This window comes from Gasterosteus aculeatus, chromosome 8 (assembly GCF_964276395.1).
Source record: "Gasterosteus aculeatus chromosome 8, fGasAcu3.hap1.1, whole genome shotgun sequence".
In the NCBI taxonomy this organism is placed as follows: Eukaryota; Metazoa; Chordata; class Actinopteri; order Perciformes; family Gasterosteidae; genus Gasterosteus; species Gasterosteus aculeatus.
Window position 1 is genome coordinate 11,217,121 of NC_135695.1, and position 14,837 is coordinate 11,231,957.

Genomic DNA, 14,837 nt, shown 5'->3' on the forward strand with positions numbered 1-14,837 from the left:
GATTGAGTCAACCGCAGAATTCTTTAAGGGATTGGAAAGAAAATACTACTGTGTGTGGTATTTACAGACGGTTTAACCCTGAAAGAATGAAAGAATAACCGAACAACAGTTCTCGTTGGAATCATCAGGTACATATAGGATCTGTTGTGTGTTTATAGCTCATGTTTGCTCCGGTGTGTGTAGTTAATCTATGGCGGGTTTAGCTCTGTACCCATGGAGGCGCAGTGGTGATCGTGAGGGAGTTTCTATTCTACGGTGCCAATGTGAGGGTTTTTGGGACAGAGGATGTCGCATGTGGACCGATTGTAAAATGTGTCATTTGGGATTTGGGGATTTACAAAATGAATGGAATTCAATCGTAAATTTGATTAGATGTGGATGTGGATGCCCCATCCTCTGCGTGTCATTTCTTATTTTTCCCTTATTTCTCTGTGTGAGAGACGTTTCTGGGCCTCTGCATTTTGTTACTAGCAGGAGATGCCTTTCCTAATGAGCTCTCTGTTCAAGAGCTGATGGACAAAAACCACAGCATCTGTGCAAATATAAATTTCCTACGTTTGTCTAAAGCTAATATGAGACTTCAGCAGTCTGTCTAATCAAGTGGATCCCCGACTTCTTAAAATCTCCCTTTACTTTTTGCCGGATAGTCTTTCCATTAAAACGACGTGAATGTGAATTGTGAATGTGACTTTTTATTTGTCAAAGTGTCCTACATGTTTTAAATAACTACTCGCAAAGATTCTAATCCACATTTTTGGCTTTCTGACTGATATCTGCGATCCCTGCAGCAGCTCTGACCTCAACAATCTTCCAAACCGTCCATCTCCATTTCCTAATCCTGCTCCTGCAGTGCTCACCGTATCCATCTCAATGTGCTTTTAAGCTTTTCTTCTCCACTTTTATGAGCTTCGTGCTCTCTTTCTGACCTCCCTCTCATTTCCTCCAGATAAATCCCTCTTTTCATACAATCTTAACCCCATGCCTCATCTCCCATTTTCTTTCCTCTTCTGCAGAACAGTTTTACGCAAACAATGAAATTAAGCAATCGCTAATCAGTCCAAGTAATTGATAACACTCCTGAAGCCGTCAGGAGCCGTCCAGACTCCGGCGGCGGGCCGCACTGGACGCCAGATTTGTTTGACATGTGTGCATTGAAGTATGTAGCACAAAGGTCACCACACTTGCATAGTGATTAGAAGACTTTTCTCTCACCGAGTCGGCAGGTGAGGCATCTCAGTATGTGTTTCTCACTGAAGAGCCCTTGAGCAATGGCCAATGTTTCTGAACCCCAGAAATGGTTTAGTCCAGGGATAATAACTTAAGATAAGGAGCACCCACTTCTGTAAAAGTGCAATAGTTCATTAGGCCCCTGCTTCAGAACATTCTGAAGATCTTTCACAAACCCCTCAAATCACATCGATGCTTCACGATCACCCACTAACTCAGAGACCTGATCTCAAAGAGATTTGATTTATTTGAATAACACTTATCTCTGCACTGGAATCTTGAGTTAAATAACATTGATGTGAGAATGTTTGTTTAAAGGTTGATTCAATTGAAGTTGGGGGTCTCGAGAAACGGTCATCAGAGATAAGAGGAGACAATCTGGAGAAGGAGAAACAGGCACTGCAGGGTAGATATTGGCATCTGTGCAGAGAACTCTGTTGGAAGGGGATATTATCACTACAAGCATATCTAAAAGAGACATAATTGATCCAGTAAATACATATTGTTGCCTCCGTTTCTGCACTTTTGTTGTTCAGTTACATTAGTCCTACAAAACAAACTAGAAGAAAAGCTAATTTCCAGCAGCATTGGCTTTTTTTTAATAACAACAATAAAAATAGACAAGAAACAACTGGTTTGTAGCCAAAGCAAGCGTGTACAGTAGTAGGCCGGTAAAAGTACAATACAATCTGTAAATACATAATAGAATACAATAAAATCTAGGTCAGACAGAAGATAAATCAAAATAGCTGAGGTCCACTTGTTCGTTCTGTTACCAGCCAGTGGAACTACAACTGATAATCAAACGGTGGTCCTCACATCGGCAGCTACACGCTACAAAGAAGCATTTTGTTGGTCATGATCATAGATTGGATTTCAGCTGAAAAAAATGCTTGTATCTTAAGAATGTGGTCGCAACAAAAGTCAGATAAATAATGTGGTGGAAAAACTGGAATTTTAATAAAACAACATTTTCGAAAAAAACAAAACACTAAAACACTTAATATCCCTGTTTGCTAGTGTGCCATTAGCCGGTACGGTGGCGAGTCTGAACCCTGCGAGGCAGTCAGGAAGTATATGTGATCAGTACATTCAGTGGATATTCTAGACTCTTCAATGAATAGGCTTCCAACCGTGCAAATATCTTTAGTCCAAGAACAAACCAAACACAAACCTTCAAGTTTTAAGTGACCAGTTCGCCCACTGAATCAACACATCATGACCTTAAACATGTTAGAAAACACCCATTTTAATGAGGCTGTGAAACTGCTGTGGAGTCCATCACAACTGAACAGTTAAAAATGTTCCTCTTGGAAAAAGGCCACTCCATTTTGGGATGAGAGGTCCGTCTCATCGGGTTGGTCCAATGTTTTTTGTTCTCAGTCCAAGTCAGAGCTCCCTTCTGTCCACTGGGTTGAAATCCACTGGGAAATGTGAAACACGCAAACAGCCTGAGGGGTAAGGGTCCAGCATTTCCGCGGGTCGGGAGAGGGCCACGTCAGTAGTTCCTTGCAAGGAAGAAAAATCTGCTCAGCCAAACACCGCCATTGAACTGCAAAAGTCCGAAGGAGGAGCAGCTGCCGTGCTGTCAAACAGGCAGAGTGGCAGCTCGAGTCCCCTGGAGCACAAAGGGTCAGTAAGGACAGACTGTCCCGTATGACAAGGCGAGCTGCGTTGAGTCTACGTGACCATTATTCAGTCACTGAGGTGGCAGTCACACAGCTCCTTGTGGATCCTCTTTCGGATAAGCGGCATGTCCTCCTGACTGAAGAGAAGAGGCTGCTTCACGGAGAGACAACGGCAGTACTGACAAAGACAAATGAGAAAAATCAGTGAGGGGAAGACGACCACAGCCAGGTGTCCATATTAAACCCCCTTAGAGCCGGAGCAGTGATGAAATGTGCAGAAGCCTGGGGGAGGAAAGACACACTGGAGACACAGCGATGCTTCACTTTATGAAAAAAACAAAAAGTCTCACCTCAAGAACAAAAACTCCACAGTCGCTGTCATTTTTCTGCTGAGGAATACCCTGAGGGGGAAGAATGCAACAGACTTGTCATGGACTGTCAAAGTGCAAATACAACAGGAAAAGGATTTGCTCACTCACTAGCATCAATTGATCCTGCAAACATGCTTGAGTTATATTGCCGCTATGGTCATTTACATTGTGTTGTGAGTCTTTTATCCATTTATCTTCAGCAACTCGAACGAGGCTGCACCTTTTGCCATTTGACTGACATCAACTGTGCCAGCCAATGTATAGGAGGTTTTCAGGATGCCAGGCGAACCACACAGCATGAGGATTAAGGTCAGGGGTTAAAGTTACCTTGATGATGGTGATCTTCCAGCCTTTCTGGAACGCGGCCTGCTGCTTCTCCCTGGCTTCAGACTGAAGATACTTCATGATATTCTGACATGGAAGCAGCCACATACAAAACATAGTTATGTTGAGCAAAGACGTCAAAGGAATAGCAAACATGTCAGTTTGCCACTGTGAGATAGTATTTATCCGATTTTATGAACGTTCACTACTTTCAACATCTTTAAATTCGATTCAGATTCCAGTGCCAGTACAGTAATAGTTATGGAAAAACTAAACGTTATCACAACAACAATGTGGAGGCTCAGGCGGATAAAAGATCAACACTTCTCAGTCTAGTTCCGCAGATAAGCAAAATGTCTGCTTAAGTGCAGGTAATTAGCTTTTCACACAATGATCTAGAAATTAACTGAGGATGAAAAACCAGGATTTTCACTGGCAGATTCTGCTGTCTGAAAATACCGCCATCAAACACAGAAAGCAAGAACTCATCTCATTCCAGGACCTTATGGTCCAATAATTGATCAGAAAAACTTGTTTCCGAGGTTGAAATTCAACCGAAGACCTGTAACAAGGAACTACAAAACGCATCAACATGCAGAGGCCCTCACATCTGTGGTGTGTCTAAAGACGATGCCTTGGCTGTCGTAGTAACTGATGGTTTTGGTTGCCATGGTGACTGTGATGAGAGACCAGTGGATTTCTAAATGGATGGGAAATAGTAGCAGCCACTTGGAAAACAGATCCACCTGAAATAATCAAATCAGTGAGTCAGTCAATCGAACACCATGTAAACTTTTTGACTTTGTTTACGGTGAGGTGATTGGTGGGGATTTCATGCATTACTGAAGATACTTCACGCACTTTATATAGTTAGCTCAATGAATTTAGACCAGATGCAAACTGCGGCAATGACTCAATGAAAGAAAGCTTTAACTGAATGGCAACGGAAAAAAGAAATATAATTGTGACATTTAAGTTATGATACTACTACTGGCAAAACAACTGAGAATCCAAACTGCTTCAGCATCCTTACTTTTTTAGTCCATCTCTTCACGCCATCATAACCTTTGGCAACCAGCTGCTTGTGGAAAAAGCTGTTGAAAAAATGGACCTGCGAGAGACAAAATAAACAAATACATTAATTTCATTTCAAATCACATCAAAAAATCCAAATATTATCCCAAATTTTAACAAGTGCAATTTACCTCTTCCCACTCATACACTGACCCTTTTGCTGTATTTTTTAATTTCTAGCATACAATCACACAGTCACTTACCTTGTGTTGTGTCGCCTCCATGATGAGTTCCCCATACATGTTGATAATCTGAGCAGAACGGAAAACCGAAAAAGATCTTAAAACTATCGGACATCGCTAAAACAACAAATGCAATCGGTCACAAAAGACAACAATGAAAAATGATTTAATTGTACAAAGCTTCATCCGCCTTCACCTGATCATTAAGCCAGTTCTGTTCCTCCAGCGTGCCAAGGTCCTCCAGGCCCAGGGTGTGTTTGTTATAAGACACCATGAAGCCCGCGATGGGAGCAGAGGCAAGCCCCGCCCTGTAACGGGCCATCTTCCTTTTGATGTCCAGCTCCCTAAAACAAAAACAGGCAGTAGAAATGTTACGCAATCGTCTGAAGTATTCATTATACTTTCATGGATATTTAAAAAGGAGTATAATATATAATATTCAGATAAGGAAAAGAGAAGCTACAAGGTGAGAGATTAATATCAATATTTCAAAAAAAGGTTACAAGTTCTCAATGTAAATAAACCAGCTACAGTGTGATGTTCGAAACATATTATTTGGAGAGCCACTTTAACATTAGAATAATCTGACCACCGTCTTAATTTACAATAACATGACAAGCTCATTAAAGCGTACTTATTAAAAACAGCATTGTGAAGGGTTTTTTTGTCAATGTTCTGTTTGAAAAATAAATCTGAATATATGCTTTTATGTTATGTTTCTCTGGTCCACTGTGATTGTTGTAACTCTTTCATCTGTATCATTTAATAATTATGTGGTTTCAGGCAGATTTTGTGTGTGTGTGTGTGTGTGTGTGTGTGTCCTGATCCCCGGCTCCTCCTTAAAGGACTCCTGGACCTTGAGGTGCGCTACTGTTTACTCGTTGAGGGTTTGTGCCCCCCCATCAAATTGTTGAGTGTTTGAGGGTTTTAAATCAGGGAGTATGAAGTATAAAACAAATACCCACAATTGCACATCATGTTTTTTTTTGACGTTGTCATGGCGACATCACGCAAGTGAGCAAAGAGCTGTTCCATTTGCATTCCAAACACATGCAGTTCAAACCCTTAGAGACTCGCACACTCAAATGGTTTAGGGTCAACCTCTAGATCGGACCTGGGAGTGTGAGTGTGAGTGTGTGTGTGTGTATAGACTAACTTGCTGCTGAGGTCGGAGTTGCCTTTCTTCTTCAGGTATTCCAGGACATCACTTTCTGTGAGAGGATTAAAACTGCCGTACTTCAGGTAGAAGCTCTCCAGAAACTCTGAAAGAGGAGAAATAACTATCAGTGAATCCTACGCTCTGGGCTTAGTAACATAAACATGTTATTCAAATATAAAACACACACTGCTGATATATGCAACTCATTTCACTGAAACAGTTTTGGCTTGTTCAAGTCAAAGCTGCACTCCTGTTTATTCACTTAAACTTTAATGATGCAGACGTTCTAAGAGGACAGAATTAAGTGGGGGGTCTCTTGAAATTGTAAGAGAAAAATCCCTATTTTTTATGTGCAGATGTTCATTTTATTCAACCATGTAAAATAACTTGAGTCAGGGTTGGTATTAAGACAAAAATGTGTGTCGGCTTAGTGGACTGTTTTTTATAATTTACTCAATGACAAGAAGGAAGAAATGTGCAACTCACTGTAAACTGCCTACACATACATGTAGGTCTTAGCCCTATAATTTCAACCTTATTTCGCAAATAAGAAAGTATCCCGTGAAAGTTAAACATTTCATAGATAAAGCCACATGTTTTCAAAATGTCTTATGAAAGAAAAAGGCGGCGGCCTCAGCACTTATTGTAGTTTTTTTCACGTAAAAAGCTCAATGACTTCCCACGCATCATTTCAACAAAGCTGAGAACACATCTTACCGTGGATCATATCAGTGAGCTGCTCCAGCCGCTCAGAGTTCTGCTTTCCTCCACCCAGCTCTTGTCCGTTTGTCTTCTCGGATGCTGCCTCCATGGCCGCCCCCACCCAGGTTCCAGGTTGACAGTACAGCCCGTGGTCTCTTAATGCCCAGCTGTACTGCACGCTGAGAACTGTAACGGGGCCCTGCAATGGAGGCGCAACCACGGCCGGATGGGACGCTTCAACCTCCATGAGAGTGGAGCAGTGGGCAGCGTTTGTTGGACTGGTGACGTTTCCGTTGGACAGAGTCAGTGGGAAGTTTGTTTGGTCGCGACTTTCGTCCACCTGCATGTCAGAGTCCAGAAGGCCATTTTCCATCTCTCTCATTACGTCACCCTCCTTTGTGTCCTCCTCGGGTTCGGTGTCACTCAGGTTTACCGTGTCTCCATTTCCAAATGAAGATTGAATTGAGCTGGGATCATCCTGCCCACCATGGTCCATATCTGAAGCTTTGTTTTGTCCCTGCCTCTGCACAAACACTAGTGGAGACACACCATCCATTTTAGAACCGTAGACAACAACACCTAAACCTCCCTTCTGTGTTCCACCTTCTACGTCCATATCTGATGCAGGCAACGGTCCCATCATTCCCCTCCCTGTCCCCACTTTTGCTCCCCGGCCTGCTATTGTAGACACCATCATCTCCACATCCCCACTATGACCGCCTCCTTTACTCCCTGACCCTGCAATCAACGGGTCCTCCGTTTTCTGCGTGTCCCTTTTCTCTGGAGTAACATGGTTCCTTAGCGGCACATCCGGCAGGGAGACGGTGACAGGTGGAGCAATATCCACTTGGGACGGTGTATCAGCCATTACTAGAGTCGTGTGCACCTTCTCGCGGCCGCCATCGCCATCGTCCTTTGCTTCCACCACATTCTTCGTCGTCAGATCGAAACACTTGATGTGTGTCAGCTGGCCCTCCACTTTCCTTTTCGGGGTGTCTTTGGGGTCCCTTCCAGCCCCCCTTCCTCTCCCTCTCCCTCTGCCCCTCCACCTGCCCAAGGTCGGGACACTGTGTCCTGTACTGCCGGGGCCACAGCAGTCACAGGCTTTCGGGGTCCTCTTCCTCCCTGACGTACGGCCATTGACTTGGCTCAGAGTAGCGGAAGGCGAGTGAGTGGAGGACCAGGAGGAAGCTCGGCTTAAGGGAGCACCAAGGGATTTTGTCGCGGGGACATCGGGGACGACGGGGGTTAGGACCGAGTTGGAGGTGTGGTCTGTGGCGAGGAGTTTGGCAGGGGTCACGTCCTGATCTGTAGTATTTCCACGAGGAGGCACAAGAGGAGGAGCAGCCTGAGGTGGAGGGGCCGGAGCAGGAGCAGTTAAATGAGGTGACGGTGATGCTTTCATTGGGGACGCAGAGCCGCTGTGAACCATGACGTCCTCCGTTGGCTCTCCAACCCCATCCCAGAGACTCCACACAACTTATTTCTCCTTCCTTTTGATCCTTGGAATATTAGGTGTGTGTATGTGTGGTATTTTGGTCCCTCCGCGTCCTCCTCTGGAGTACTTTAGTTGTGTAGAAGGAAAAGGGATTCTCAAGCCTTTCCCAGTCGGACACGTCACGCACAAGATGTTCCTCGTGACGGGTAGACTCTTAATGGAACAGGAACACCACCATGGCCCCTTAATTAGAGCATATTAAATAAATGTAATAATAAAAACCCGACTCCGTAAGCGGTATCATTTAATAATTGCAGTGTTCGTGTGCAAGGCAGGACTCATTTAAAATGACTCGATTCCTCTTTCATTTAATTAACGTGCGAGCCAATTGAAACAGTGATAGAATCTTTAATGAACAGGTGGAGAACTGCTCATTTGTTTTAGCTTGCAGCTTAAATCACGTTTTGCATTACGTAATGACTACGGTCAGATTAGATTGAGTGAATTGATTGACTGAGAAGTCACTTCGTTTAGAAACGACTGGTGCATTCAGCGTAGCTTATGTTTGTAACATTGCAACAAGAATTCTTGAGCTGCAAATATTCAATGTACGTAAATGAGCTATTAGCAGCTTTGATAATCATTAGCGTCTTTCTCAACGTATGCTGAAATTCGTTCAATCATTGACGTTAAGTTAGGAAGTTAAAAAAAAATAAAAAAAACTAACGTTACCTCAGATGGTGTGACACTGGCAACCAGGGCTGCTAGATCGAACCGATTCAAGAATATAACGCAGGAATCCGATTCATAATCGCAGAATACAAAGTTTGGAATAAGTAATCTCCTTAAAGATAGCTAAATTAGCTAACTGCAGCCAAAATACAAGCGTAAACACAAAGCACCGACTACACACATTTCCTCCATTTTCTGTAGGAAGTTGGCGACGTCTGAAGACGAATGCACGGCTCAATTTTAGATGTAATATGTAGTACAAAACGAAAGCATGATGGGAAGTAGAAAATAATGAATTCGTACAATACCTTCTCTATAAAATCACAAACTGAGTTTTGTCTGACCACGATTTGAACAAACAACAATTCAAGCCGTCGTCGCTTGTTGTTCGCGTCACGGCGTCGGTCTGGTGACGTCGTCTGGGTCCGGATGCGCCCCTCAACCCACTTCTTCTTCTTCTTCTTCTTCTTTTGCTATTTTTTGGAGGTTGGCAAACAGCTTTCGGGTGCATTACCGCCACCCACTGATCTGGAGTGTGAACTTACAGTAAGAAAATTGAACCTCTACTAGAACTAAACCAAATCGAAACAAAACAACAACAAAAAACTCTCAAATCCTATTCATTAGTCTTGTATTCTCTAAATATGCCAAAAGCAGTTCCCAACACTTTTCCCTAAAGCCCTTCTTCAGTATATTGCTTATATTTGCCCTCCCAGCTCTCTTAGCCCCTTTCTCAGGACTTCTCGCTCTGCCTCGTACCTCTGACATGCCATCAAAACATGGTCCACAGTTTCCTCTTCTTGGCAGTATTCGCAACTTCCATTTCGATGTTTCCCAACCGTATAGAGGGAACTGTTGAGACCAGTATGGCCATTTCTTGGCCTTGTCATTACCCTCTCCTCTTTTCTGTTTTGTCCACTAGCTCCTGCACTCCCAACCAATGGTTGATTGTCTTCCTTTGCTCCCTTTGTTCCATTCATTCTGCCATATCGTTTTAATTTGTCCCTTAATCACCCCTTTAGCTTCTGCCTTACTCATCTTTATATCGACTATATTTCTCCCACTCTTCAGCGCCCTTTTGCGCTCCACCTCCTCATTTTCCTCGACTCCAACATGGGCAGGGACCCCCTCAACCCACTTCCACATCCCTTGAGTATTTATAGGTTAAATATTACGGCATCATTTCCTAAATTTAAACTTCATGAGAGAAAGCAAGACGATCAACCGTAATTTAACTCCAGTTTAATTCTCTTTCTATTTGCCTTTTAAGATGTAATGTGTAAATTAATATAAGGATGGTGCTTAATTGAATAATAACGATTGTAATTGTAATTAGTAATGTGATGAATTACATATAATTAAATATATAATAAATAAATAAAAAATTAAAAAAAATAAAGTCATGGTATTGTCCCTGTTATTATAATGTTTAACTTACAGATCACCGACAACACACATTGTATTTTGGTAATATTTAATTACAAAAAGACAGGAAAAAATAAATTAAACTAATAATTAAAAAGATATGTGATTAAGTACATTTTCACTAGCTAAAAAGTGGTTACATATGAGACAATATTAACATGATAACTTATGGTTGCTTGACACCAGTAATTTCCCATTTGAAAATAGTGCTCATGCTTTAGCAAAACAAAGAAATATCTAACACAGGAATATCTATACTAACTATGTAAATGTCATATTGTAGTGTAATGAGTTTATGATTACGGAAAGTAATGTTGCAGAATACCCCAAATTTATCAACAATGCAAATTAAAAACGATTTAAGTGAATATGTTGCTCATTTAAACATTATTATTATTATTGAATATATTTCAGCTTTATTCAAGGCTTCACACATTCTGGCTTCAAAAAACTAATGCAGCAGATTATGCATTGAAATTAATACAGTCAGCCTGTTGCTATATATTTCTATTTGTACATATGCTCAGTGCTATATCATTCTGTACTTCAAAACAAAAGGCAGTATAAGTCTCTTTACAACTAACATTTGGCTCCAGTGATGTTAAAGGATTAGAAATGACCTGATTACTTTAATCGGCAAGGAGTCTTGCTTTGCACAGGCATGCCCAGCATTGCTGTGGCAATAATGCCAATCATAGTCATTTTTTAAATTGTTGCGGCTTCCGTTATAAAAAAATAAAACAAATATGGTTTAAGGATACATGTGTGTTAAATACATGATGCAAAACAAGCATCACATATGTGTAAAGTTATTTTTTACAATTTTTACACCATTTTGTTGTAGAAGTTCATGTTTATGAAGATGAGATTTGTGTGGTAGACGGTGACAGCTGTGGGGTTTGGGCCTGGAAGAAATAAGTAAAAAAATTAAGGGCGTTATCTTTCATTATCTTTTCATTAAAACATATTATGGAAACATAACATGATGAACATATGTTTTAATCTAACGCGGAAAAAAGGTAGTATTTGTATTTTTCACACAGCTACACAGTGTAGTGTATTCCTGTGAAATCACCATTACCTATCAAAGTGAGGCAGTGATGGCTGGAGTGTGTACGGTCTTGGAGACTGAGGCGCCGTTGCTGCCCTCTGCTGTTAACACCTGGAGCTGCAGCTGGTAAACACTGTCAGCCTGAAGACCACGAACCATCACCAACCGCTGAGACTGAGGAGGATGAAGCAGGGTAAGTTCAGAGTATAAACTAAACAGAACGAAAAAAGGAGCTTAATATATGAATACCTATCCATTTGCCACCCCTACTGAAAAGGCATGCACACGCACACACACACACACACACACACACACACACACACACACACACACACACACACACACACACACACACACACACACACACACACACACACACACTAAACCTCTCTGTTCCTCACAGGTGCAATGGTCTGTGTCTGGGAGATAAGTGTGTCTTCATGCCCTTCCGTTGCCATGTTAACTCCTGATTGCAGTGTCCAGGTGAATTGGAACCCCTCCACAGCGGCCAAGTCCAGTGCATGATGGGATATCCTCCAGCGAAGCTTCATGAGTAGGGTGCCGTTTACTTGTTGAAAGTCTGCAGTCAGTCGTTCTGGACGCAGTACCACTTTTCTGCCGGCCAGGAGGCGCTCTGACACAAACAAAAGATACAACACATTTCCTTCATTTATGACAGAACACTCTAGTAGATTTTATATCTAGAACTGTTTGAACAATGTGATAGCTATCTGAAGTGCATTTAACAAGCTCATTGTGTGCATATGAAAAAAAGATTTCTTTGCTGTTAAAATTTTGTAATAATATATATACGTAGTCTTACCTTCAGTGTTGCAGGTCAAAGCTTTGCCTCGTCTGACCCTGATGGAGGAGCAAGTTGGTGTTGTAACCCAGGCAACAGCCTCCGACCCTTGGTCAGCCTTCATCGCCACGGCGACCCGGTACTTACAGGCAAACAGCAGGCCTCTGATGGTGTGATGGGTGCCCTGCAGAGAGAACATCCAAAAACTGACATATCACAAGTTTCCTTAAAATATACACATTACACTATTATTGTTTTGCAACCGGCCTTGCATAAGCTGCTTGTTAGCTCCATACTAAAGCAAAAACAATACTGTTTAAAGCGGCACTTGACAGCGTGGGAACTTCAAATGGCGAAGAATGGCCTAACTGTTCGAAAAAGCTAAACTTCGCTGAACAGAAATTGTGCTCTGTGGCCTAAGAAAACTGCCCACAGCACTTTTAAATTCATCAACCCACTAAGTCTGTTTTCGTTTAAGATTAGAGGCTGACACCAAGATAACAGTGGGATAATGTTAGCTGATGTTTTTGAGTCCGGCTTCCTCCTGATGAATGGGCTGTGGGCAGATATCAAGTGCAATGTACGCTGGCAGTTTTCTCGTAGAATTTGTATTGCAGCATCACTTTGTGATTTGGGTTTGAAATAGCTGCATTTTTGCAACAAAGTAGTGAATCAATTTGGATTTAAAGTAGATTTTGTTTTGCCATTTTTTATTTCAATGACACATTTAGTGACATTTAATTTGACAAACTATTTTCCCATAGAGCAGTCTCATTCAAACCTCTCCCTATATTCCATTCTTTTGTATTTAATTATAGAATAATTCGACAAGTGATTTGACAGACTTATGGTAAAACTAATTTAGGCAGAGACAGTGCAAGATGATGGCGGAGAGACAAAGTTTCTAACAGACAGAGGATCAGATCATGCCAGACTGAACTGAGTTCACATAGAAACAAGACACAGTTTCACAAACACATAGACACATAAAACCAAGTCTGGATAGTCATACCTGCACAGTTGTTGTTTTCTCTGTGCTTGTTACATTAGTGGTGCAGGTATGTGGACGCCACCGCAAAATGTATGGACCAAGATGCCGCTGCCTGCCTGTGAAGCAAAAGACACAAATTCACTACATGAGGGGACAGGTGTTGACATTTTGTGTTTATTTTTTTTGAATTTCATGAATTTTACAGTTCTAAGATGAGTATGATAGGATGACGCTAACACTCAAGTTCTGTTATTCTCTGTAATTCTCTTTCACATGAACTCCTTTTTACATTTTCTGGTAAGACATACTGTTGATGCATGATGAGTGTGTTTGATTTCGAATTCAATGTGAGGTAAATTTGGGTAAATACTGGCAACAATATGACTCAACCTCAACTTATTTGAGTGTAAAAAATAGTAGCTTCTGTCAGCGCAAGGCGAGATATCTTGAAATGTGTCATAGGAGGAAAGACAATTAAAAACCATTAACTGCAATACATTTTCTTTTCATCTTTCTTTGGTTTTCTACAGATTTTCCTTGCTTCTTGTCTGTCATTAACTCGTTCTCGGGTTTCAAAATGAACTCACCCTGGTGAGGCCACTTCCAGAACACCTTGACCTGCAGCTGGTTGTCATGGTAATGAGGGGCAGCGACCTCCAGGCGCAGGTTGCCAGCGGGGACAGGATTAAGGGGGGATTCAGGGAGAGGCAAAGAGGACAAAAGGGGAAGGTCAGAAGAAGACGGGGAGGAGGATGAGAGGGAGGGAGAGGAGGGAAGAGATGATGAAGAGGAAAAAGGGAGCTCGTTGGAGAACTCTTCAGCTTTGGAGGAGAGAACAGAGGAGATGATTTGACGTGTGGAGTAAAGTTACAAAAGATTTTGAAAATCAAGTGCATAAATATCTGAGGTTTTTCTTGCACATTTTCACAATAAACCTTGTATAGTCAGACATTTTAAACTTTGAAAGTAGGTGTGCTTTCCTAACACCTCTAAAGTAAGCATTATAGAGTAGCTGCTGTGACTACCTCTTACAAGCGACATTCCAAAAAAATACATATGAATCACCAGATGTATGAAACCTGTTATATAACACATGGAATTTATAAGTATATTATATTGTGCCAGGAATACAGTAAACTGGCAACAAGAGCTGGTAGTTAGCATTCCAAGGGATTCACAAATTGGTTTTAACTGGACTGGGTCAAATATTAATACAGCCTAATTATTAATGACAATATGTTACATATAAAATTGTTGGTATGTGGCTTGATAATTAAGCTGCAGAGGGCTCTAATTCTCTGCTAGGCTGACCGACAGGTCACCTATAAACACCTGTGCTGCCTTGATGACCATTAAGGTTGCCACTTTCCACTTCATATGCAAGTTTAAACAGGTAGACCAATAATGCTGACAGCCAGTAAATTCAGGAGCTCTGACCAAACTGCTTACCTGCAATAATTTACTCATTGATGTATCGCTCTGTTAGCAAATGGGTGCTGTGGATTCATGCATGGGCATGCAGCGTTTACCGTCATGATGAAGTTAACGAACTGAAAAATGTGTCCTTGAGTGAGTCTCTATGTAGGTTATTGTTGCTAGAAGACAGTTTAGGTAACTAAATTGAATATTTGTATTCCAACTAAAACTAAAATTCAAATCCAGCTACATATATTCTATAACGTAGCTAATATTGTATACAAATTGTTACAACCACTGTAAAACACATACGAA

General features: G+C 41.6%; 2 protein-coding genes across 3 annotated transcripts in view; both read right to left on the reverse strand.

Moving 5' to 3' along the window:
• Positions 1-1,801: 1,801 nt before the first annotated feature.
• Positions 1,802-9,425, reverse strand: LOC120824103 (uncharacterized). Of its 2 annotated transcripts, none has more exons than XM_040184688.2 (10): positions 9,146-9,425; positions 6,683-8,348; positions 5,963-6,068; positions 5,003-5,150; positions 4,828-4,875; positions 4,584-4,661; positions 4,159-4,296; positions 3,554-3,637; positions 3,206-3,256; positions 1,802-3,033 (listed from the first exon to the last, which is right to left on the reverse strand). In XM_040184688.2, the coding sequence occupies exons 2-10, from the start codon at positions 8,097-8,099 to the stop codon at positions 2,923-2,925; spliced, it is 2,181 nt and encodes a 726-aa protein (XP_040040622.2). In that variant the 5' UTR covers positions 8,100-8,348; positions 9,146-9,425; the 3' UTR covers positions 1,802-2,922. The 2 variants fall into 2 exon arrangements, with proteins under 2 accessions (XP_040040622.2, XP_040040623.2); XM_040184689.2 differs by having other exon boundaries at positions 8,838-9,251.
• An 869-nt stretch (positions 9,426-10,294) lies between these two features.
• The window catches only part of anos1b (anosmin 1b), a 32,938-nt gene continuing 28,395 nt past the window's right edge, over positions 10,295-14,837 (reverse strand). Inside the window, exons 10-15 of the mRNA XM_040185372.2 lie at positions 13,694-13,927; positions 13,128-13,222; positions 12,137-12,299; positions 11,715-11,947; positions 11,344-11,487; positions 10,295-11,167 (exon numbers count right to left, since the gene is read on the reverse strand). Coding sequence (XP_040041306.2) covers positions 11,347-11,487; positions 11,715-11,947; positions 12,137-12,299; positions 13,128-13,222; positions 13,694-13,927 — 866 coding nt within the window. The 3' untranslated portion in view covers positions 10,295-11,167; positions 11,344-11,346. The remainder of the gene's footprint in view (positions 11,168-11,343; positions 11,488-11,714; positions 11,948-12,136; positions 12,300-13,127; positions 13,223-13,693; positions 13,928-14,837) is intronic.